The sequence below is a fragment of the Monodon monoceros genome, unplaced genomic scaffold, assembly GCF_005190385.1.
Source record: "Monodon monoceros isolate NGI ecotype Baffin Bay Population unplaced genomic scaffold, NGI_Narwhal_1 Super_Scaffold_12, whole genome shotgun sequence".
In the NCBI taxonomy this organism is placed as follows: domain Eukaryota; kingdom Metazoa; phylum Chordata; class Mammalia; order Artiodactyla; family Monodontidae; genus Monodon; species Monodon monoceros.
In genome coordinates this window covers 102,277,789-102,305,374 of record NW_021703768.1, presented here as the reverse complement: position 1 = coordinate 102,305,374, position 27,586 = coordinate 102,277,789, and the positions used below count along the sequence as shown (strand labels likewise).

General features: G+C 34.0%; 1 protein-coding gene across 5 annotated transcripts in view; it reads right to left on the bottom strand.

The window, feature by feature from the left end:
- CSNK1G3 (casein kinase 1 gamma 3) overlaps positions 1 to 27,586 on the bottom strand; it is a 156,506-nt gene that overhangs the window by 60,594 nt on the left and 68,326 nt on the right. For all 5 annotated transcript variants that reach the window (XM_029216279.1, XM_029216280.1, XM_029216278.1 and 2 more), the window contains 3 exons: positions 17,700 to 17,848; positions 15,944 to 16,178; positions 63 to 148 (listed from right to left, as the gene is read on the bottom strand). In XM_029216279.1, coding sequence (XP_029072112.1) covers positions 63 to 148; positions 15,944 to 16,178; positions 17,700 to 17,848 — 470 coding nt within the window. The remainder of the gene's footprint in view (positions 1 to 62; positions 149 to 15,943; positions 16,179 to 17,699; positions 17,849 to 27,586) is intronic.

The window sequence follows — 27,586 nt, the reverse complement described above, 5'->3', positions numbered from 1 at the left end:
AGACAGTATCTTAATATATTAACAATTTATGAAATTCAATAAGGAAACACAAAAACAATTACCTTTAAACCTTGCCAAGGAAGACTGCCTCTCAGAAAATACATGAACATATGACCTAAAGCTTCTAAGTCATCTCTTCTACTTTGTTCTGAAATATAAGAGAAACATAAATTTCATTTTCCTTTCCCAGTTTAGGATGCAAGAATGGAGAAATGATTCTTTCCTTATATGTAAATTAATTCCCCAAAGCTCAGCATATAAATATAAAATACAGATCTGGTGCTTACGAGAGAGAAAAATCATGTTTAAACAATAATGTTTTACATTAAAATTATCATGCATCTTTAAAACATGCCACTATGATTTTTTTAGATATTACTGGAGATTTATTTCTTTCCTTAAATATCTATTCATAGAACTATAAGGCAAGGAGGAAAGAGTTCCATGATCAGAAAGAGAGTCACTGTGTACTACAGCTCCATCTTAAAAGATTCAGAATGTAACATATTAAAAGTTTTGAAAATACCTAGAGCTAAAAATGTTTAACTTTAGCTCTCCATTTCCTAAACTTGTATGAGCACAAAAATTCCACCCCACATACTCTCTATTAATATCAAACACAATTAGTATATTGTGTAACATATTTTTAAAAGCACTGTGTTTGACACACTCCAACAGTAATAACTCCTCTGACAGCACCAAAAATATGCTGCCAGAACAAACTGCCACTTTCAAGTTGCTATTGTTGTTCTAGTAACAGAATGTTGTATAGCATATAACTGAATGATGATCACAGACCAAGACTCAGGGAGGTACTTACAAATATTTGCTGAGTGAATCTTTTTTCAATTTTTTGTCACTTAAGTTAAATATTTAAGTCTTCTTTGTATTTTAAAATAATACAAGAATGCTGACTAACACTGAGAGGAGAAAATAATACTTTAATATGGGGATGTTCATGTGCAAGTTGTTTCATGCAAATGAATACTCATACTACCCAAGCAGTACTAAATACTTTAGAAAAAGCACACTTTTCAAAGGATGGAACCAAACTAGGGTAAAAGGGTCAAAAAAGGTTTTAATTTTTACTATGTAATCTTACAATATTCTATAATTGTCTTCTGTAACACCTGCTACAGTTTTAATATATATGTTTGTGTTTTTATTTAATCAACATCTATCCTCCCATCTGACAACATCACAGGAGAGCAGATATCTCTTTGGCTCAATAGCCTCAGGGCCTAGTGTAACGGCTGCCACAGAGCAGGCACTCAACGCATACTACTTAAATATATAAATGACTACTTAAAAACATATAAAACTAGATTAGAATATATCTCTTTTCTATAAGCATAGGGAAATATCTAGAAAATATGCATCAAATCATTAGTAATTAGGGGTATGAGACTGGAGGACTAAATAGGACATTTCAATAGCTCATTTCATATACTCAAAAATGTGATATAATGGGAATTTTTCTTATTTTTCATATTTTAACAATGTAAGCATATGCTATTAAAAATAGCAAACTTCCAAAATAAGTAATATAAAGTTCTTCTAAAAGCCATTAATGAAAGCAGGATGTGAATTCATGAAAAAAATCAGTAATGCCTTTTATAGCTAAAATTTCACTTTATTAGATCCTAGGAGTCTTAAGAATGAAAAGTCATGGAAGAAAAAAAATTATTTTTGAAGTCCCACTGAGAATCAGAATCACCTCTGAAACTCTTAAGAACCTCAAATGAGCAGGCCTAATGCTAAACATTGATTCTTTGGGTATGACATAAGGTAGAAGAATGTACACTTTAAAAAGCTTAGCAGATGACTCTGAAGTACAACCAGATTTGATAATCACTAAACAAGAAACTTCTTTTACTTTAGTATAATTTTACATATAATAAAATACACTTATTAAAGGGTACAGTTTGATAAATTTTGACAATACACAGAACTAAGTTCTGCCACAATCAAGAATTATTTCCAACACTCCAAAAGATTCCCTTTTACCCCTTGCCTGTTATTCTCCCCCTCCCCTGGTCTCAACCACTCACCCCTCTATAGTAAATTTGATTTTTTACAGAGTTTCACATAAGCAGGATCGTACAGTATGGACCCTAGTGTCTGGATTCTTTTGCTTCATTCCTGTTGTTGTATGCATTAGTACCTCATTACTTTTAACTGCCACAATTATTTATCCGTTCGCTTATTGATGGACCTTTGAGTAACTTCCAGTTTTGAGTTAATGTGAATAAGGCTGTTAGGAACGTTCTTGTACAAGTCTTTGTGTGGACATATGTTTTCATTTCTCTGGGTAAATATCCAGGAGTGGGATTACTGCGTCATATGGAAAGTGTAGGTTTAATTTTATAAGAAACTTCTAGGGACTTCCCTGGTGGGACAGTGGCTAGGAATCTGCCTGCCAATGCAGGGGACATGGGTTTGAGCCCTGGTCCGGAAAGATCCCACATGCTGCGGAGCAGCAGCTAAGCCCCTGCACCACAACTACTGAGCCTGCACTCTAGAGCCCACGAGCCACAACTACTGAGCCCACATGCCACAACTACTGAAGCCCATGCACCTAGAGCCCGTGCTCCACGACAAGAGAAGCCAAACAATAAGAAGCCCACGCACCAAAATGAAGAGGAGCCCCCGCTCACCACAACTAGAGAAAACCCATGCACAGCAACAAAGACCCAATGCAGCCAAAAATAAATAAATAAATTTATTTTTTTAAAAAAAGAAAGAAAAGAAACTTCTATATTGTTTTCCAAAGGGGTTGTGCCATTTTGTATTTCCACCAGCAATACATGAGACTTCCAGTTGCTCTAGAGCCTGTCAAACACTTAGTATGGTCACTCTTTCAAATTTAGCCATGCTAATGGCCATGAAGTGTTGGCTCACTGTCATTTAATTTGAATTTCACTGGTGACCTTTTTTGAATGTTGTTTCACGTGTGTTACTGGTCATTCATATATCTTTTTGTCACATTTCTAAACATTTTACCCATTTTTAAAAAATTGTACTATTTGTCTTATAATAAATCTGTAAGAGCTGTTTGTATATTTTGGATATAAGTCATTTTCAGATATAAGTTTTGCAAATACTTTCTCTCACACTGTAGCTTGCTTTTTTCATTTTCTTAACAGTATCTTTCAAAGAACAGAAGGTCACAAACATTTTCTCCTATTTTTCCTTCAAGAAATCCTATAGTTTTGGTTCTAACACTTACATCTATGAATCATTTGAAGTATTTTTTGTTTGTTTGCTTTTGTTGTGGGGTAAGGGTTTAGATTCCTTTTTTTCCATATTGATGCCTAGTTTTCTCACACAGTTTCTTGACAAGGCTATCTTTTCCCCTTGAATAACTTCTGCACCATCCTCAAAAATCAATTGAGCTACTATGTATGGGTCTATTTCAAGACTGTATTATGATTCACTTATCTATGTTGATGCTAAGACCATCCAAAATAAGTAGAAGGAGAAAATAATGACAAATCAGAAAACCAACAATGAGAAAATGGATAACCAGTAGAAAAAAATTTTAAATCAAATGCTGGTCATTTGAAAAGTTCAATAAAATTAATCCCCTCATTAGGATACAGGAAAGAAAACACAAATTACTAATATCAGGGCAACAAGGAGACATCAGGACAGAGCCTACAGACATTAAAAGGATGATAAAGGAATATTACAAACTAACATTATGCCAATACATTCAACAACTTAGATGAAATGGACAAATATCTTGAAAGCTACAAATTACCAAAACTGCCTCAAGAAGAAAATGTGAATAGCTCTATACCAATTAAACAAAATTTAATTTCTAATTTCTGATCTTCCCAAAATATAACCCTAAGCCCAGATGCCATCACTGGTGAATTCTATTAAACATTTAAGGAACAATACTATTTCTATACAAACTCTTTCAGGAAATAGAAGAGAAGGAAACCCTTCCCAAGTTAATTCATTACACCGTTACCAAAGCCAGACAAAGGCATTATAAGCAAAGAAAACTACAGGAAATATCTCTCATCAACACAGATGCAAAATCCTTAAAAAAGATAGTACACCAGACTAAGTGGGGTTCACCCTATGACTTTAAGGTTGGTTTAACTTTCAAAAAGCAATCGATGTAATTCTCCATAATTAAAGAAGAAAAGATATAAATCATAAGATCATCTCAAAAAATATAGAAGTACTTGAGAAAATCTAACATGCATTTATGATAAAAACTCTCATCAAATGAGGAAAAGAAGGAAACTTCTTCATTCTGACAAAGGCCTTCTATGAAAAACCTACAACCGATATAATTCTTACATGAGGAAAGGCACCCCTAAGATCAGGAACAAAGCAAGGGTGTTCACTCTCACATTTTCTATTCAATGTTGTACTGGAAGTTCTTGTCAGTACAAAAAAAACAAGAAAAAAAAATTAAAAGATATTCAGATTGTAAATGAAGAAATGAACCTATCCTTCTTTGCAGACAACATGATTTTTTATGTAAAAAAATCCTAAAAAAAAAAATCTATTAGAACTGGTAAATGAGTTTTAGCAAGAATATAGGATACAAGGTCAACATATAAAAATTAATTGTAGGGGCTTCCCTGGTGGCGCAGTGGTTAAGAATCTGCCTCCCAATGCAGGGGACGCGGGTTCGTGCCCCAGTCCGGGAAGATCCCACGTGCCGCGGGAGTGTCTGGGCCCGTGAGCCATGGCCACTGGGCCTGTGCGTCCGGAGGCTGTGCTTCACAACGGGAGAGGCCACAACAGCGAGAGGCCCGCGTACCGCAAAAAAAAAAAAATTTAATTGTATTTCTATACTAGCAATGAACAATTGGAAAATGAATTTGAACAGCAATAAAATTTACAACAGCATCAAAAAACATGAAACATGTGGGGACAGATTAATCAATACACAAGCAAGGCCTGTATATTATAGCATATGGTTTTAAAGCTAAATGCTAAGTGATATATAAATATAGTGAGCCCACCATATCTATGGGTTCTGCATCTGTGGATTCAGCCAACCACAGACTGAAAATATCCATGAAAAAATAATTCCAGAAAGTTCCAAAAAGCAAAACTTGAACTTGCCATGGGCTGGCAGCTATTTACAAAGCGTTTACATTGTATTAGTTATTATAAATAAGCGAGAGAAGATTTAAAGTATATGGGAGAATGTGTGCAGGTTATATGCAAATACTATGTGATTTTATATTAAGGGTTCCAGCACCCCCGGATTTTGGTATCCTCAGGGGGTCCTGGAACCAATTCATGGATACCAAGGGACAAGTGTACTGAGCCCTACAGTAGGATTCTTTATTAAGGAAAAGAATTCACCATAAAGGCAATTCTTTGAATTCAATCCAAGGGGGTCTTTAGTTACCACAGTGACAATAAGCCATGATCGTAAGGTGATCTTGCCTACATGCTTGTCTCAGAGAACAGTAGTAGTCTCATAACCTACACAGTATGTAAAAATTTAAGCCACAACTATGAGCTAGTAAAATAAGTGTACTATTGAAACTCGGTCTGCTAATGCTCCTTACCCTCATAATTCCTTTCTTTGCGTTCTATCATCAACTGACAAATTTGGAAGTAAAATTTGCCAAGAAATAGAAGTCATGAGGAAGGCTTTCTCTTTGAAACACTGTAACTAAAGAATACGTCCTTCTGGTTTTTAACAATTGTGTTAGATGAAAAACATTCCCCCAAAGGTAATATGGCCCTTATTAAACCCTGTTCACATTTTTAAAGCACTTAACTACAAAGGCCGGTTTGAAAATGTATGTTTTTCTCAAAGGCAAAAATCCTTACTATAGGAACCCTTGCTTTAAGCAACTAAAACATTAAAAAGTGACAATTTTCTTTACAACAGGTACCATTAAAGATTATTTTAAATAGGTTCTCCAATAAATTTTAAAGTTATCTAAAGAGTCAATTAAAATTTTGCTCCTCAGGAATATATGTATCACATAAAATATACAACCAACATATTAATATCCTAGTATGTGTCAGTGCTTCATACAGATGATCTTTTAAAACTGTATCTATTCCCTGACTTCAGACTATACTACAAAGCTACAGTAATCAAGACAGTATGGTACTGGCACAAAAACAGAAAGATAGATCAATGGAACAGGATAGAAAGCCCAGAGATAAACCCACGCACATATGGTCACCTTATTTTTGATAAAGGAAGCAAGAATATACAATGGAGAAAACACAGCCTCTTCAATAAGTGGTGCTGGGAAAACTGGACAGCTACATGTAAAAGAATGAAATTAGAACACTCCCTAACACCATACACAAAAATAAACTCAAAATGGATTAAAGACCTAAATTTAAGGCCAGACACTATCAAACTCTTAGAGGAAAATATAGGCAGAACACTCTATAACATAAATCACAGCAAGATCCTTTTTGACCCACCTCCTAGAGAAATGGAAATAAAAACAAAAATAAACAAATGGGACCTAAGGAAACTTCAAAGCTTTTCACAGCAAAGGAAACCATAAAGAAGGTGAAAAGACAACCCTCAGAACGGGAGAAAATATTTGCAAATGAAGCAACTGACAAAGGATTCATCTCCAAAATTTACAAGCAGCTCATGCAGCTCAATATCAAAAAAACAAACAACCCAATCCAAAAATGGGCAGAAGACATAAATAGACATTTCTCCAAAGAAGATATACCAATTGCCAACAAACACATGAAAGGATGCTCAACATCATTAATCATAAGAGAAATGCAAATCAAAACTACAATGAGATATCACCTCACACCAGTCAGAATGGCCATCATCAAAAAATCTACAAACAATAAATGCTGGAGAGGGTGTGGAGAAAAGGGAACCCTCTTACACTGCTGGTGGGGATGTAAATTGATACAGCCACTATGGAGGACAGTATGGAGGTTCCTTAAAAAACTAAAAATAGAACTACCATATGACCCAGCAATCCCACTACTGGGCATACACCCTGAGAAAACCATAATTCAAAAAGAGTCATGTACCACAATGTTCATTGCAGCTCTATTTACAATAGCCAGGACATGGAAGCAACCTAAGTGTCCATCGACAGATGAATGGATAAAGAAGATGTGGCACATATATACAATGGAATATTACTCAGCCATAAAAGGAAACGAAATTGAGTTATTTGTAGTGAGGTGGATGGACCTAGAGTCTGTCATACAGAGTGAAGTAAGTTGAAAGAGAAAAACAAATTCCATATGCTTACACATATATATGGAATCTAAAAAAAAAAGAAAAAAAATGGTCATGAAGAACCCAGGGGCAGGACGGGAATAAAGACATAGACCTACTAGAAAATGGACTTGAGGACACAGGGAGGGGGAAGGGCAAGCTGGGACAAAGTGAGAGAGTGGCATGGACATGTTTACACTATCAAATGTAAAACTGATAGCTAGTGGGAAGCAGCCGCATAGCACAGGGAGATCAGCTTGGTGCTCTGTGACCACCTTGAGGGGTGGGATAGGGACGGTGGGAGTGAGATGCAAGAGGGAGGGCATATGAGGATATATGTATATGTATAGCTGATTCATTTTGTTATAAAGCAGAAACTAACACACCATTGTAAAAAAAATAATAATAATAACAAAATTTTTTAAAAAAAGATGGAGCTCCAGTCATCTGAAGGCTTGACTGGGGCTGAGGATCAAAAAAAAAAAAAAAAAACCACCACTGTAGCTATACTCAAAGTGTCAGTAATAAACAAATAAAGAAACTAAGGCTCAGAATGGTTGTGACTAGCTCGAAATTATGCAGGATTTCAGACCACATATCTGGACTTCTTTTCATTTCATAAAACAAGGTAGAACCAATCAATTAATCAAATGTTTATTACAAACCTCTGCAATCCTTTTCTATTTAAAAATTCTACTCTTGCATCTCAACATTATTTTTCTCTTTTTAAAACTGATTTTATTCCTCATTTACCTAGCACTGTTCCCATTTCAACTGAATTTCTAATCAATTTTCAACAACAGAAAAATTTTCTGTTTTAAATGAGCTGAAATTTACCTCTCTGCCCCCCCAAAAATCAAAAGCCTCACTTAAAAGTAGGAAACTTTCTAATATACATGTGCATACTAGCAAAAATAAATTTACTACTGCATTTCCCTGCAAAAAAAAAAATGAGGCCAAAAGGCATGTCAGTTAACTAAATAAAAACAGGCATGACAAGAGAGTTGAACAACAAAAACTCTCACTGAAGAAGGTTTAAATCATTATTTATATGTAACCAAAACAATAAAAACAAAAATTACTATAAGCAAATAGAAGTTTCACTTTATATTTCCTTCTAAAACGTTAAAAGGTACATTTCCTTGGCACCTCACAAAAGAAAAAAAGAACTTTTCCACAAGATTCACTGAGCTCATTTACATTTTTCATAATGACATAATTTGAGTTTTTTAGAAGTGAGAACACAAACCCAAAAGAAAAAAAGCACTATCATGCAAGACAATTCGCAGCAACAACCCAATAATCCAGATACCTAATCTAGCAGTATCAAGAATTCAGAAAGAAAAAATACATTTCTGAGCAATGGAACTCAGAACATGCATTCATCTGATTCCTCAAGAAGTCCTCTTGAAATCTAGTTCTCTTAATTTAGATATAATTCCGGTAAGTTTGGCTATCAGGCCAGAAGAAGCAAATCAAAAGATGAGAAAGTGCTGCCAACAGTAGTAACAAAAAGTAAGCAAAAATACAGTTGAATGGAAAAAAATCTGTTAAAAAATACACTACTTCAAGACTTACTGTAAAGCTACAGCACTCAAGATAGTATGGTATTGGCTAAGGAACAGACAAATAGATCAATGAACAGAATAGATAGCCCAGAAATAGACCCACATAAATATATATAGTCAGCTGATCTCTGACAAAGAAGCAAAGGCAATACAAGGGAGCAAAGATAAGTCTTTTTAACAAATGGTGCTAAAACAACTGAACATCCACATGTAAAAAAATGAATCTAGACACAGAACTTACACCATTCACCGTTCAAAAATAACCAAAATGGATAAGACACCTGAACGTAAAACACAAAATTACAAAGTTCCTAGAAGATAACATAGGAGAAAATCTAGATGACCCTGGGTTTGGCAATGACGTTTTAGATATAATACCATAAGCACAATACATGAAAGAAATAATTGATGAGTTGGACTTCATTAAAACTTCCACTCTGCAAAAGACACCATCGAGAGAATAAAAAGATAAGCCACAGGCTGGAAGAATATATTTGCAAAACACATCTCATAAGAAACTGTTATCCAAAATAGACAAAGAACTCTTAAAATTCAACAATAAGAAAACAAACAAATTGATTAAAATGGGCCAAAGACCTTAATAGGCACCTCACCAAAGAAGATATGCAGATGACAAATAAGCATATGAAAAGATGCTCCATATCATATGTCATCAGGAAATTCAAATTAAAACGAGGTAACACTACACACCTATTAGAATGGTATAAATCCAGAACACTAACAATACCAAATGTTGGTGAGAATGTTGAGTAACAAGAATTCTCATTCATCGGTAGTGGGAATGCAAAATGGTATAGCATTTTGGAAGACAATTTGGGGGCTTCTTACAAAACTAAACACACTCATACCACATGATCCAGCAACAGAGCTCCTTGGTATTTACACAAAGGAGTTGAAAACTTATGTTTATACAAAAACTACACAAGGTTGTTTATAGAAGCTTTAGTCATAATTGCCAAAACTTGGAAGCAATGAAGAGGTCCTTCAGTAGGTGAATGGATAAATAATCTGTGTTATCTCCAGACAATGGAATATTACTCAGCACTAAGAGAAATGAGCTATCAAGCAATTAAAAATCATGGAGGAAACTTAACTGCATATTACTAAGTGAAAGAAGCCAATCTGAAAAGGCTACATACGGAATGGCATCTGGAAAAGGCAGAACTATGGAGACAGGAAAAAGACTAGTGGTTGTCAGGGGCTGGAGAGAGGGAGGGATTAGATGAAGCATAGAGGACGCTTAGAAAGTGAAACTACTCTGTAGGACACTATAATGGTAAATACATGTCATTATAAATTTGTCCAAACCCAGATAATATACAACACCAAGAGTGAACGTTAAAGTAAACTATGGACTCTAGGCAATAATGATGTGTCAGTGTAGGTTCATCAACGATAACAAATGTACCACTCTGGCGTGATAGTATGATAGTGAGCACGTGTGGGGACAGGGGTAAAAGAGAAACCTCTGTACCTTCTGCCTAATTTTGCTGTGAATTTAAAACAGCTCTAAAAATAATGTTATTTTTAAAAATACACTACTATTCAAATGCATTTTCTCTAAACTTTTAAAAATATACATACTAACATTCTCCAAATAATCTTGAAGGTGTCACTATATAATAGTAATCGTACAAAAATTATGATACTGAAATATCAAGAAAACATCAATTAGGTTTATCACACTTTGTTTCAAAAAGCAAGGAATTGTATAATACATTTTTAAACTGTTAAAATGTAATCATAAAACGTAAATACATGTTTTTAAACTGTTAAAAAGCTGTTTGGGAGACTTAAAGAGTAGGCCTCAGGATTGTAGCAATTAGCTGGAAATTATATGAAACACACCACAGAATGATAACACAGAAAGAAGGCATTTTTGTAACACCATAATTCTGTGATTACTTCTCTCCCACTCTGAAAGCTTACCATTTAGGGGCTTGAAATATCATTTTTCTATGGAACACAGATTTTTCTTAACACTTACAAAGCAACTGGCAACTTATTCCTCAAATCCTGGTCTTTTTATTCATGAATACTCAATAATATTTAAAAATAAAAGACCATTTTATTTCAAGACACTTACTAAAGAGAAATACATTTCTCTTATTTACTTAATTTCAAACCACTTCAATTAAGACATAAAGGAAAAAAAAGTAATCCAAAGGAAGATTATAAAATGAGGTTCAAAGCACTTGACAAAAAAAAAAGCCTTTAAAAAGATATTAAAAAGATACTTCATGAGACACAATTAAAAATAACAATTCAACCTGACAGTACTAAAGAATGCTTCCATTAAAGCAGACCAAGGAAATCCACATCTGTCACATGCAGCTTTATTGAGATTTCATCTTGATCAGTGACTTCAGGAGGTATATGAAAGGTGTACAAATGAATCACTACATCTGCCTTCTGAACAGAAATCACCTAATTAAGATCAATAGACACACACCACAGGAATAAAGACGATAAATTCTACAATGTGATTTTACACTATTCCTCCATAATACTATGTTAAGGGACAACTCTTTCCTTTCGAATCTGATACAGTGTCCGTCTCCACAAAGGAAAAATACATATAAACCTGCACAAATGTTCCTCTGACCAAATTCTCTATTTTGAAAAGTTCATGTGAGTAGCAAGTCCTTGAATGCACAAGAGTGAATGAATGAATAAGAAGGCTTTAAAAGTAACAACCAAAGTTCAGATGAAAGGAAGAAATTATATATACACAAATTAAAATCAGCACTAAAAGGTCACACTTTCACTGTTCTTTTTTCTTAATCTCTTCCTGATTCCTCACAAAGCCAAGTGCTCTAAACTCAAAACACCACTAAATATTCCATGTTCACAGCCATCTCAAACTTACAGAATACTTTAACTCTTTGGCACTCAAACTCACTCTACAATTTTAAAAAAAAGGAAATCACGTAATTTGTCAAATAAATGTTCTATTTTTACCCATCTACTCCCAAGTTCTACATCAAAACTGAGAAGCAGGGCTTTTACAAATGAGAGAAAGTAAGGATTAAAGCTTTTGTTCTTTGCAGTACTTGCCAAATAAATAATTTTTTGTTTTCTTCCTGAAAGAAGAGTAAAAAGAGATTATTACAATAGTTAAATGCCATTTCCCAAGCTCTGAAGGCTTTTCCTAACAAGGACAAACATATCAGACTTATTTTGCCCTTTCTACAAATAGAATGCTGTTACATTTACCATTGTTCGGATAAAGAACACCAGGCCAGAAGGAAGTCGTGACTTCATGGCTCACAATAAAGTGGTGGTGAACCTTTGTTAGTTGTTATAAAACAGTCTTAACAACTACCATGAAATGAAAATTCCTCACAGACACTGTTCATATAAACACAGATGTGCCTGGTTTTAACAGAAGAGACAATCCTGAAAGTTGTATATCTACCCAATCATATTTTAAATCTATCAGGAAAGTTTGCTATTGAAACACACTTGCCCAAATGCCACCTGAAATGTAAATACTACTGACTTTTCTTAAAGAAAGGCAAACCTACATTTTCAGGTATTTCAAACACCTGAAAAAATACCATGAGCCTACTATCAGGTAAGCTGTCGGGGAAGATGCCAAGTGCTCTTTAGTTCTGATTGAGATGCAGAAGCAGGGAAACACAGTGGGCAGCAGATAGGTCTGGGGAGAACGGTTAGAGAAGAAGCTAAGACTAGGAGTTAGAGGTTGGATTAGATGACTTCTAAGGCTCTGGACAAATTGTAATTGTATTGTAAGGTACATCTGAGCAGTGACAGTGGATTAAGTACCGATCAGTTTACATTCCTGTCTATTCTCCCTTATAAGAAAGATGTTAGATATAGAATCTAAAAGCATAAAATTAAGTTATTAGACTTCCTGTGATATAAAAACCGACCATGGCTTAAGACTTCGGAATAATCTATTGTAAACACAACCTAGAACTGATTTTTTTAGAAATACACAAAAGTAATTTGATGGGAAAGAATATGATATCATAAAAAGAATATCTCAATCCCTATCTCACACCATACAAAAAAATGAATTCTAGATGGCAGAAGAAAACACAAAATGCTCTCATTACAAGGGGTAAAGATTTCTTAGGATTTAAAAAGTAGTAATCATAAAAGAAAAATTTGATAAATTAGACTTCATAAATATTTACAACTTTTGCTCATCAATTGTCAACACTAGGAAAATGACTAGACAAGCCACAGACTAGAAGACAATGTCCACAGAGCATGTATTTGCCAAAGGACTTATATCCAGAAAATATAAAGAATTCCTACAAATCAACAATAAAACGATGTACACAACACAAAAGAAGACATACAAGTGGTCAATAAGCACATGAAAAGTGCTCACAATCATTAGTCACAGTAAAATACAATACCACTACATAAATTCACCAGAATGGCTAGAATGAAAAAGACCGACAACACCAAATGTTGTCAAGAATGTGAAACAAACAGAACTCTCATTCACTGCTGGCAGAAACAGAAAATGGTATGAATGTTTTGGGGAACTGATTGACAGGTTCCTATAAAGTTAGTACCTACAATATGACCCAACAATTCCAATCTTAGGTATTTACCCAAAAGAACTGAAAACATATGTGTGCTGGAAGATTTGCAAGGATGCCATAGCAGTTTTATCCATAATAGCAAAATACTGTTAATAATCAAAATGCTCATCAACGTTAGGATGGATAAACAATTTGTGGTATATTCATATTTATGCAATGGAATACTACTCCGTTGCACAGGAACAAACCCTAATCAACTTAGATGAATCTCATACATATTAGACTGAACAAAATAAGTCATATGATTTCATTTATAAGAATTAGAGTCAGCAAAACTAAACCTATGGTGATAGAAATCAGATCAACAGTTGCTTTTGTAGACACTGAGGAACAGCAAGAGGGAAGTCTAAGGAGTGAATAGTGTTCTAAATCTTGGTAGACTTGTGGGTTATACAGCTGTATACATTTATTAATACTAATAAGTTATACACTCAAATGTTGTGCACTTTACTCAATGTATATTTCACTTGAGTCTATTTATTTATTTATTTATATTTTTGGCTGTGTTGGGTCTTCATTGCCATACGCAGACTTTCTCTAGTTGTGGCAAGCGAGGGCTACTCTTCATTGTGGTGCACGGGCTTAGTTGCTCTGTGGCATATGGGATCTTCCCAGACCAGGGCTTGAACCTGTGTCCCCTGCATTGGCAGGCGGATTCCTAACCACTGCACCACCAGGGAAGTCCTACTTGAGTCAATTTTAAAAAGGACTGTTCAATAAAATAAGAATTACAAATATCGCAATTCTAGTAAGCTTGCATTAACACAGTGTTATCAGTTACCAATTCTGAAACTATATTCTGAGTGTCCTAGGCTTCTAAAAATGAGTAAATATACTAGAGTAGTGGTAGCCAGATTTCTCAATGTTGGCAAAGGAAGATATAAACATAGAAAAGGGAAGGGAATTACAAATATGAAAAGGAGGGGATCCTACTTTGTGCTGTTAGACTGAAATTAAAAGTATCAGTATAAACTCATAGTTTTTAATAGATAGATATTAACATATGTGTATAAGTACATACACATGTGTAGGCGTATCTGTACGTGTACATAAATGTGTTGTATATACACACAAATGAGTATATATGTGTATATTCACACACACAGACATGTACACATTTCCTAGTTCTGCTACAGAAAGGCCTTAGAAACAATAACATACTAGGAGCAATAAATACACCTAGTGTTACAAAATCTTGGTTTCTACATACCATTATCCAATAAAGGAACCAGGGCTTCTTAGAAAAATGTTGTATCTGGGCTAGAGCCAAGAAACTATAAGATAAGCCTGGAACAACTTGTTGCACAAGACAAGAAAGAAGTTTTCCAAGAATCATGAGAACATGCCAAAGGAACAGCTAAACAGCTTGAGAGAGCAACCAGTAGCCAAATCTGGGACAATCTGAGCATCAAAATAAATAATGATATAAATAATGATAGTAATGGACTATAATACATCCAGTTAAGAATCCATGAGTCCATGAGTCCATACTGATGTAAGTCAATAAATAAGGGAAGAAGGGAAAGCTTTTGCCTACACTAGAATGAAACTAGTAAATTCAAAAGGAACGATGGAGTTAGAAAATCATCAATTGATATTAAATCTAGTGGGTAAAAATTTGATGAGAAACAACATATTTACATAATCTCAAAAACTGACTTAGAAAATATTTTCTAACTACAAAGGGAAAATAAGAAACTTTTAAGTGGAGAAACTTAGCAGTCACTACCCTAAGCAAGTGATCAAAGCTACTTGGAACCAAGTGACATGTGCCTTCTGACATGATGCACTGAGAACACATCACTTCTATGATACTTGTGCTAAAACTGGATACCCAAATATAGTCATGAAGAAATATCAGACAACTTCAAACACAGGACATGCTACAAAACAACCCGTACTCTACAAAAATATTAACTTCATGAACCATAAAGAAAGGCAAGGAACTGTACCAGATGAAAGGAAACAAAAGAGATAGGACAATTAGGTGAAATATGTGATCCTGGATTGGATCCTAGACCAGGAAAAAAAAAAGCTATAAGAAACCCTGTGCAGTTGATATTTTACCCTTTTTATAAATAAGGAACCCTCTTAAAAAGGTTAAATAATAGCTAGTACAAAGTAAACAGTACCTGTAAGATATGTATTCTCAGTATTCAATGTATTAGGCAGGTGGCTACCTCCCTGGACAGCTGTATCAAAGAGTTATAGTCTCAATCAAAAACCTTTACACACATTAAATGCAGTTAAAATTAAGTATTCTCTCATATTCTTTAATAGAAATAATTAAATGGATCACCCTAAGTGTATCAAAGTTGAACATTTCAAGTAAAATAAAAAAGATATAGTGAATATAAGGATATCTGTCATTCATTTATTTTAAAGCAACTTACTTTAAAAGACTTACTAAATGTAAATGAAAGTAAACTCTAGTTAGATGTGATAAATAAAAATTACAATAGAAGCGACTGTAACCTGCAAAAACTAAACCATAATAACAAATAAAAACCCACACTATTAGCGTACTGAGTTCAAACTTCCATACTTACGAAAGGTACACATACCTTTTCCTAAATGTGTGTTTATGCTCATATATCTAGCTGTTCCTGTAAGGCTCTTATGTTCTCTGTATGGTATGTGTTTCTTTGTCTCTGGATCAATATATTCCTTTGCCAAACCAAAATCTATAATATGAATAACTTGCTGGGTTTTGTTTCCTGGTCGTCCTATTAAGAAGTTCTCAGGCTTCACATCTCTGTATATCAAGTTCTTTGAATGGACATACTCCATGCGAGAAATCTTGATTCAAAAAAAAAAAAAGATATATTTTATTTTAGGCTTTGACTAGCATAAAATAGTACGATAGAGGCAAGACAATTTTTACAATGAAAACCACATTAAGAAGAAAAAATCAGAAATTGTTTGAACCCTTTAAAAGAAACATGATATCACTCAGTAGTTTCTTAAATATATGTCCAATTATGATTAAATATCTTTGCTTTTTACTATTTTGGGCACTTATATAGGAAAGTGCTTGAAGTTTATGAATTCCTTTCTTATCAGGAAGCCTGATTAAATCAACACTTTCAGATGATGCTACCTTATAGAATTAAAAAGCTTTACTAATACAAAATCTTGAACTCAAAAATATAAACAGATATATTCACAAAGTTGCAATTTATTCTTCCTTATCTGTTCAATAATGGAGAGAGTTTTATAATTACACTAAAGAAACTTAAAGAGTCTAGACTGTTAAATAAAAGAATTAACAGAGCACTTTGTTATCTTTTTTATAACTTGTTTACTTTTTTCCTTAGGTATTAAACATTTAAAAAGATCTTGAGACTAGAAAACTTTGGAATCCAACTCTAATAATAATATAATACATTTTTATTCATTGCTTTACACATTCTCAAATAATGTTTATTGTATAAACTGTCAGAAAACAGAACATTACAAATAACAAAAGTGCTTCATTTAATGATATTCATGGCTGACAATACAATGTAAGTGAACACAGTCACTCAAGCCATTTTAGTTTGTTAACAAATTTTGGATCATATAACATATACTATTCTATGACCTATAGCTCTCATTAACAATATATTATGAGCATTTACCAGGTCATGAAACATTCTTTTAATATACACTTTTTAGTGGCTGCATATTATTTTATGGCTATTAATAATTTATCCAACTAACACTGTTATTTCTGTGCATTCGGGTTGTTTCCCACTTTATTATAGAAGTCTTTGCACACAAGCTTTAAGTACATCTGAATACTTCCATTGGATAAATCTGTAGAAGTAATGAGTCAACAGATAAAAACAATCTTAAGACTTCTGCAGCATACACTTACTGGCATTTATTTCAAAACTGCCTTAAAATTATCCTCTTATTTCCCCATAGGCTCCCTGAAATTTAAATGATTTATAAGACTTTCTCATTAGTTTGTTTCTTCTTTTTCTAGGCCATTTTAATTTATTACCAAGATTAAAAACCCATGTTTCTGAGGGTTCTCTTCTCTAAGTATTCATTTTCAACCTGAAAAGAGTGCTGGAAACAACTTAATTCTCAAACTGAGCATTCTGACCTTAAAGTAGTAAGATATTAATTTTTTCATACAAATAAAATACACCTGATTCAGTTATTTTAAGTTACAGTCATCCTAAAAGGACAATGATATGAAAAGCAGACATTTTTATTAGGTCAAATGCTGTGGAAGATAATGTCACAAAACTTTAAACTTTCAGTGTAAATTAGTGACCAAAGGAACCACACAATTGTTCAAACAGCTTCAAAACATCCTGCTTTACTCACCAGTTGGATAGCTATCATGAGAACCGTTTTAAGAGAAAATGTTCTGTCACACAAATCAAACAAATCTTCCAAACTAGGTCCCAGCAGTTCCAGCACCATAGCGTTGTATTTCCCACAAGGGCCAAAATAGTAAACTTGAGGTATACCATCTGGAGGAAAAGAATAACAATAAACAATTTTTTAATAATTTTGTAGCTTCAAGAACTGCAGCAGTAATTTTATTTTTTCCATACAAACAATAAACTTCTCCTGACCCAGCCTCCTCCCTCCCTATACCTTCTCCTTCATGTTCACAGAGTAGCCTGGTTACACTTCTACTGAACCTGCATTACTGAACTACATTATAAACAGTGCTTCATTGTTGGTCTCCACCAACCTCACTATAGAAAGGAGCTGTGCCCTTGAGACTTGTATTTCCATGGCCTACAGAAATGCTTGGCACATAGGAAAGATCTTATTTTTATTGAACAAAGGAGTTACTGCACTCTTTCATAACCCTGTGGTAGGCATAATGCTAAGTTCAACCCCCAAGATTTCCATCCTCTGGTGTACACAACCCATATAATCCTTTCCCCGCAAGTGTGGGCAAGATTCCCAGATTTCACTCTTGTCATTAGATTATGTTATATGGCAAAGGTAACAAAATTAAGATCCCTGTTAGTGGAGGTTAAATTAATCAAAAGGGAGATTATTCTGTTGGGCATGACTTAATCAGGTAAGATGTTTAAAAAGCAAGTCTAGAAGTCAGAGATAATCAAAGCAGCAGAGCAGTTCTCCTGTTGACCTTAAAGACACAAACTACTATGTTGTGGAAGAGGGCCACATGCCAGGAAATGGTGGGCAGGCCCTAGGAACTGAGAGCCTCATCACACAGCCATGAGGAACTGAATTCTAGAAATAACCAGTGAGCTTGGAAAAGGACTCAGAGGCTCAGAAAAGATTGCAGTCCAAGCTTACACCTTGATTTAAGCCTGGAAAGACCCTCAACAAAGGACAAAACTAAGCTATGCCTGGACTCATGACCAATAGAAATTGGGAGATAATAAAGTCTCTTATTCTATGTAACTAATTACTAAATAAATCATTATCCAACAACACAAAATAATACAAACTCCAAATATAAAGTCTAAATACATAAAAATCACCCGTATTTTATTTTTAGAACTAACAGACTCCCAATAAACTAACATATAATAGGGGATCATTTTATCTTAACATTGTATCTATTTATTCGTTATGAGGAAATGAACAACTTCCATCTTAAACGTCTCAGTTTTACTTATGAGTATTTTTTGTTTTGTTTTGTGTAATGATTTTAGAAAGGAAAAAAACTTTCTAAAATATACTAAAACCTTCCCATCCTTTTTAAAATAAAGAGTATGGAAAACATAATTTCACTCTGTTGTTTATTTTATCATTTTGCATAATAATTATTGCATGGGCAAAACAAAACATTGAACTAGAAGCCAGGATAGCTAGGTTCTTAGTTTGGCTTAATACTAACTATTCAACCTCTCAAGCTGACTTCAGTTTATCTATATTAGTAGTTTAGATAAGACCAGTTTTTCTAAAATGTGAGTATGAGAAAGGCAGCAGAACAGCTGAAGATAGGAAGGTAAGATAATATAATCATGACAGGGGTAGGGGAAGGAGACAAGTTCAAATTGTGTACATGGTCTCCTCCCCCAAAATAGAGATTCTCATACACCCCCATGTGTACACATCACCACCCTGTACCACACCACACCACACACACACACACGCACACACTTCCCCCTGCCACTGAGAATCATTATCTTCTTACTAGAGCCACTCATATCATATTTGAGTCATATCTACCCCCATTATAAGTAAAAACAGATAAAAGGCTTAGAAATAGTGGATGAGAGACTCTAACATTTATTCAACTCTGAAATACTGATTTTAGTATGCTATATACATCAAGAGCCTAGAGATGCAATTAAGACTTACCAATAGCTCTCAGCTACTGAGTTTTAAAAAATATTTCTACAATGCTTTCCCCCCTCTATTCCACTGAAAGTGCTAACTTCTATGCTCTTAATTTAGCAATCTCTTAATAACCCATTTCCACTCTTTAGTTTGTTGCTTCTTGGTCATAAAGATGTTCACCAAACTCAGGAGGAGAATGGATGAACACAGTGAGAGCTTCAACAGGGATTGAAATATAGGAAAGTACCAAAGAGGTTATAACTCAATTGAAAAATATACTAGAGGAGTTCAACAGTAGACTGGATGAAGTAAAAGAATGAATCAGTGAGCTGCAAGACAAAACAACTGAACTCATCCAGACAGAGAAGCAAAATGAAAAGTAGAATTTTAAAAAGTGAAATTAATTTAAGAAACCATTGAGACAGCATCAAGCAAAATAACATTTGCATTATATGGATCCCAGAAGAAGAAGAGAGAGAAAAGGGGCCAGAAAAACTATCTGAAGAAATATGGCCAAAAATTTCTCTAATCTGGGGAAGGAAACAAATATCCAGGTCCAGGAATCCCAGAGAGTTCCAAAAAAGATTAACCCAAATAGACATACACCAAGACACATTATAATTAAAATGGTATAAGTTCAAGATAAAGAGAAGATCCTAAAAGCAGCGAGAGAAAACCAACTTGTTACATACAAAGTAAACTCCATAAGACTATCAGCAGATTTTTCAGCAGAAACTTTACAGGCCAGTAGTGAGTGGCATAACCTATTCAAAGTGCTAAAAGGAAAAAACCCCCAACAAGAATTCTCCACCTAGCAAATTTATCATTCAGAATTGAAGAAGGGATCAAGAGTTTCCCAGATAAACAAAAGCTTAAAGGAGTTCATCACCACAAAACTGGCCCTACAAGAAATATTTAAGAGATTTCTTAAGCTGAAAAGAAAAAGCAGTAGTTAATAATAAGAAAACACATGCAAGTAAAAAATCTTTCTGGAAAAGGTAAATATATAATAAAGGTAGTGGATCAATCAATTATAAAGCAAACATGATGGTTTAAAGTCAAGAAGTAGTAAATTTAAATTAAATTCCAATAGTTAGTTAAGGGATGCATAAAATTAAGAGGTAAAATGTATCATCAAAAGTATAAAACATTGGGGCAGGGGCCTGGAGTAGTAAAAAGATAAAGCTTTGAAATGTGTTCAAAGTTAATTTGCTACCAGCTTAAAACAGGCTACTACTTACATCGGATGTTATATATGAACTTTACAGTAACAGGGAAAAAAACTTATAGTAAATATACAAAAGAAAATGGAAAGAAATTTAAATATAACACTGAAGAAAACCACCAAAACACGAAGGAAGAGGGAAAGAGAAGAAAGGAACAGAGAGGAACTACAAAAACAACCAGAAAACAATTAACACAATGACAAGTACATACTTATCAATAACTACTTCAAGTGGACTAAAATAGCCAAGAAAAAGACAGTGAGGGACTGTTTAAATTTAAAAAAAAAAAAAAAAAAAAACAACAGATCCATCTATATGCTGCCTACACGAGACTTACTTCAGGAGAAAGGACTCACACAGACTGAAAGTGAAGGAATGGAAAAAATTTCAATGCAAATGTAAATAAAAGGAAAGCTGGAGTAGCTATACTCATATCAGACAAAACAGACTTTAAAACAAAGACTATATTAAAAGACAACAAGGGCAAACATAATGATAAAGGTGTCAATCCAGCAAGAAGATATAACATTTATAAATGTATACACATCCAGTAGAGGAGCACTAAGATATACAACACAAATATTAACAGACTTAAAGGGAGAAATTGAAAGCAAAACAATAATAGCAGAGGACTTTAACACCCTTCTTACATCAATGGATAGATCATCCAGAACAAAAATTAAAAAGAAAACATCAAACTTAAATCACACATTAGATCACACGGACTTAACATATAGAACATTCCATCCAAAAGCACCAAAATATACATTCTTTTCAAGTGCACATGAAACATTCTCCAGGATAGATCATATATTAGGTCACAAAAAAAGTCTCAATATAAATTCAGAAAGGCTGAAATCATATCAAGCATATTCTCTGGCCACAATACTATGAAACTAAATATCAATCACAAAAAGAAAATAGTAAAAACTACAGAAACATGGAAATTAAACAACATGCTACCAAACAACCAATAGGTCACTAAAGAAATCAAAAAAATACCTAGAGACAAATGAAAGCAGAGATATAACGTACCAAAATCCATGAGATGCAGCAAAAGCAGTTCAAAGAAGAAAGACCATAGCAATATAGGCCTACCGCAAGAAACGAGAAAAATCCAATATAAATAATCTAAATTTACACATAAAGAAAACATAAAAAGAATAAATGAAGCTCCACATTCGAAGAAAGGAAATAATAAAGATCTGAGTGGAAATAAATGAAATAGACATTTAAAAAACAACAGAAAAGATCAATGAATCTAAGAGCTAGTTCTTTGAAAAGATAACCAAAATTGACAAATCGTTAGCTAGACTAACCCCCCCAGAAAAAGAAAAAGAGGGGACTCAAACAAATAAAATCAGAATGAAAGAGGAGAAATTACAACTGATACCACAGAAATACAAAATATCATAAGGTACTACTATGAACAATTCTACACCAACAAATTAGACAACCTAGAAAAAACGGAAAATTCCTAGAAACATCCAAGCTTCCAAGACTGAATCAAGAAGAAATAGAAAATTTGAATAGAACAATTACTAGTAAGGAGACTGAAACTATAATTGAAAGCTCCCAACAAACAGAAGTCTGGGATCAGATGGCTTCACTGGCAAATTATACAAAACATTCAAAGAATACCAATCCTTGTCAAACTCCTTCTCAAACTCTTCCAAAAAATTAAAGAGGAAGAAAACCTTCCAAACACATTTTATGAAGCTACCATTATGCTGATACCAAAACCAGACAAGGACACCATAAAAGAAAATTACAGGCCAATATCGTTGATGAACAAAAATGCAAAAGCCCTCAACAAAATATGAGCAAACCAAATCAAGCAATACATTAAAAAAATCATACACCATGATCAAGTGGGATTTATTCCAAGGATGCAAGAATATTCAACATCTGCAAATCAATCAACATGATACCATATATTAACAAAATGAAGGATAAAAATCACATGATCATCTCATTAGATGCAGGAAAAGCATTTGACAAAATTCAACATCCATTTATGATAAAAATTCTCAACCAAGTGGGTATGGAGTGAACATACCTCAACCTAATAAAGGCCATGTATGACAAAGCCACAGCTAACATACTCAGTGATGATCAGGAATAAGAGAAGGATACCCACTCTCACCACTTCTATTCAACACAGTACTGGAAATCCTAGCCATAGCAATTAGACAAGAAAAATTAATAAAAGTGATCCAAATCAGAAAGAAAGAAGTAAAACTGTCACTATTTGCAAATGACATGATACTATATATACAAAGTTCTAATGATGCCACAAATAAAACCTGTTCAAACAAATAAATGAATTCAGTAAAGTCACAGGATACAAGATCAATATACTGAAGTCTGTGGTTTTTCTATACACTAAGAATGAACTATCAGAAACAGAAATTAAGAAAATCCCATTTACCACTACATAAAAAAGAATAAAATACCTAGCAATAAATTTAACCAAGGAGGTGAAAGACCTATACACTGAAAACTTTAAGACACTGATGAAAGAAATCAAAGAAGACACAAATGAATGGAAAGATATTTCATGCTTATGGACTGAAAGAATTTATATTGTTAGAATGTCTATACTACACAAAGCAATCTATAGATTCAATGCAATCCCTATCAAAATTCCAATGGCATATTTCACATGACTAAAACAATCTTAAAATTTGTATGGAACCACAAAAGACACCAAATAGCCAAAACAATCCTGAGAAAGAAGAACAAAGCTGGAGGTTATCATGCTCCCTGATTTCAAACTACAGCAAACCTTTAAACAGCACATGTTTGAAATGCACTTACCCACGGATTTTTTTCAATAATAAATACTAGATAGAGTACTACACAATCCAAGGTTGGTTTAATCCAAGGATGCAGAACCATGGATATGGAGGAACTGTGTATACCAAGGGCCAACTATAAGTTATACATGAATTTGCAACTGCATAGAGAGTGGTAACCCTAACCTCCATAATGTTCAAGGGTCAACTGTACACTACAAAACTACAGTAATCAAAACAGTATGGAACTCACACAAAAACAGACACACAGATCAATGGAACAGAACTGAGAGTCCTGAAATAAAACCACAAATATATGGGCAATTAATTGACAACATAGGAGCAAAGAACATACATGGAGAAAGAATAGTCTCTTCAATAAATGGTGCTGGGAAAACTGGACAGCTACAGCCAAAAGAATCAAACTAGACCACTATCTCACACCACACACAAAAATTAACTCAAAATGGATTAAAGACCTGAATGTAAGACCTGAAACCATAAAACTCCTAGAAGAAAACATAGGAGGTAACTTCATTTATATGAGTTTTAGAGATATTTTTGTGGATCTGATTCCAAAAGCAAGGGAAACAAAAGCAAAAATGAACAAATGGGACTACATCAAACTAAAAAGTTTCTGCACAGTGAAGGGAACCATCATCAAAACGAAAAGGCAACCTACTGAATGGGAGAAGATATTTGTAAATCCAATAAGGGATTATTATCCAAAATATATAAAGAACCCATACAACTCAAAAACAAACAAGTTGATTTAAAAATGGACATTTTTTAATGAATAGACATTTTTCTAAAGAAGACATACAGATGGCCAAGAGGTACATGAAAAGATGTTCAACATCACTAATTATGAGGGAAATGCAAATCAAAACCACAATGAGACATCACCTCACACCTGTCAGAATGGCTATTAGCAAAAAGAAAAAAATTATGAATATTGGAGAAGATGTGGAGAAAAGGAAACCCTTGTACACTGTTGGTGGGACTGAAAATTGATGCAGCCACCATGGAAAACAGTATAGAGATTCCTCAAAAAATTAAGAATAGAACTCCCATCTGACCCAGCTATTCTACTTCTAGGTATTATCTGAAGAACACAAAAACAATTTGAAAAGATATGTGAACCCCTACGTTTATTGCAGCATTATTTACAACGGCCAAGATATGGAAATAACCTAAGTGTCCATGGGTGCATGAATGGATAAAGAAAATGTGGTACATATACACATAGGAAAACTACCCCACCACAAAAAAAGAATTAAATCCAATCCTGCCATTTGCGACAACATGGATGGACCCTGAAAGTTTTATGTTAAGTGATGTAAGTTAAGAAAGACAAATACTGTAAAATTTCACTCCTGTGTGGAACATAAAAAAAATGAACAAACAAAATAAAACAAAAACAAACTCATAGATACAGAGATCAGATTAGTGTTTACCAAAGGGAAAGGGAGTTGGGTGGAATGGGTGAAATGGGTAAAAGGGGTCAGCTGTATGGTGATGGATGGCAACTAGAAACGTGCTGATGATCACTTTGTAGTGTGTACAGGCATATTTAGGAGATATTTTGGGTTCAGTTCCAGACCACCACAATAAAGGGAATACTGGAATAAAGTCAGATGAATTTTTTGGTTTCCTGGTGCATACAAAAGTTATATTTATACTATACTGTAGTCTATTAAGTGTACAGTAGCATTGTCTAAAAATACCATATACATACCTTAAAAACACTTTATGGCTAAAAATGCTAACCATCATCTGACCCTTCAGTGAGTCATAGTAGTAACATCAAAGATCACTGATCACAGATCACTATAACAAATATAATAATAATGGAAAAGTTTGAAATACTGTAAATATTACCAAAATGTGACACAGAGACAAGGTGTGAGCAGATGCTGTCGGAAAAATGGCATCGAAGACTTGCTCATTGTAGGGTTGCCACAAACTTTCAATTTGTAAAAAAAAAAAAAAAATCTGTGAAGCACAATAAAGCAAAGCACAATGAAACAAGGTATGCCTGTACAGATGTCAAATTATAATGCTGCACACCTGAAACTTACATAACTTAAAAATATTATTCTGGGACTACAAAGAAAAACTTGAATTGGAAAAAGATTTAGACCACATTTATTTAATCCAAGTATTAACTATAACTGAGCAAGTATTTCTCAAATACTCTCCCTAATATTTAAAGTTACAGAGCCTTACTTCTACTCTTTACTATTAACTTCATTTTGGAGCTACTCAGAATTAAGCAAAGTAGAGTTGACCCTTGAAAAACACAGGAGTTAGGGGCAATGACCCTCCATGCAGTCAAAAATCCATGTATAACTTATAGTCAGCCCTCCACATACATATTTCAGTTCCTCTGTGTCTGTGGTTCCAGGTCCTCGGATTCAACCAACCTTATATTGTATAGTACTGTAGTATTTACTATTGAAAAAAATCCATGTATAAGTGGACCCACACTGTTCAAACCCACACTGTTCAAAGGTCAACTGTGTACTATTCAGACTCTGTCACCCTATAAAATAATTTTGGCTTCCTCTCCCTTGCTACCATACGTCCTTAACAGAAGAAATGGATCCATTCTAAGGCTCAGATTTACTCTGCCTTACTGTTTGAGCTTTTCTAAGGCTGCATTTCAAATTTTTCTACCAGTTCTGCTATCCAAATTGCCAACTTTTCCTTTTACCCAACCTTCAAGTCTCCTCTTTTCAAACTTATCTATTAAGCATGACTCAAAATTCATAATTATTCACACAGAATTTCTCAGAGTTGAAGAGATGTAAGCATAAGTAAATCTGATCTGCTGTATTTCATATAAGCAAACTCATTGTTGAGAGAATTACTGTGTACCTAACATGTACATTCAATCAAGCTATACACATAATATAACTTTGGGTTTCTAAAATAACACCAAGAAAAAGATCAATAAAGGGACAAATGAGAACTGCTTCAATTTTCTTCAAAACTTCCTTTCTTTAATGGTTTCAAAGTGTCTCAAAAATATCTATCTCTACCTTACCCAAGATGGCTAAATTCCATAAACAGCATTACATTTCACTGAGTAAATTAAACAGACATTTAGTCTCAAATCCAAATAAAAATACCTCAGCTTTATCACGCAACATAATTTTACCTTAAAACATGACTCAGCACAGATCTTTGGTGAAAAAAAAGACGATTTCACTCTGACTCTTTGAGATACATATTGTTTTATGAGTCAATGAATGCAAAAACTTCTTACATAACTACTAATGTATTTCAACACATATTTTATCATTGAAGTATAGGATCAAGAGTCATATATTTTTTTTAAAATCAAGAATATAAAGCAAACACTGTAAAGACCAAACTAAAATTTCATTTCCCAGGACAAGTCTGGGCAGTTTTCTAACACTGAGCAAACAAATTAAATTGTTATGAGTTAGGAAAAGTTGCAGCTAACAAACAGGGGCTGAGGAGTACCCTAAGCAAACACCAAACAAAACAACCACATCAATATAAATATGATACACAAGAAAGGGGTTTTTCAAAGTGGGAGAGGTGAAGGACAAGAGGGCAAGAAAGAAGAGAGACTCAGAAAGAAGGCTGAGAACAAAGAGTAATGAATGTTTTAAGTTACCAGCTGTGTCTCTTGATCAAAGTTTTTGGCTACTGAACTGCACGAATGCAATCCAACTCATGGGCAAAAGCAAGCTTTTTTATTTGTTCTTACACCCAGTGAATTTTCAACTATAAACTTTTACTCCACCCAATTCCAATTGTTCTAAGAGTATTTTTGAGACTACTATAAAAAGTCATTGATGGTGAGTTGATGAAAGTTAGTCTGATAGCTTCAAACATCACTAATTTTCAGTGATGCTTATCAGCATCCCCAATATTCAAG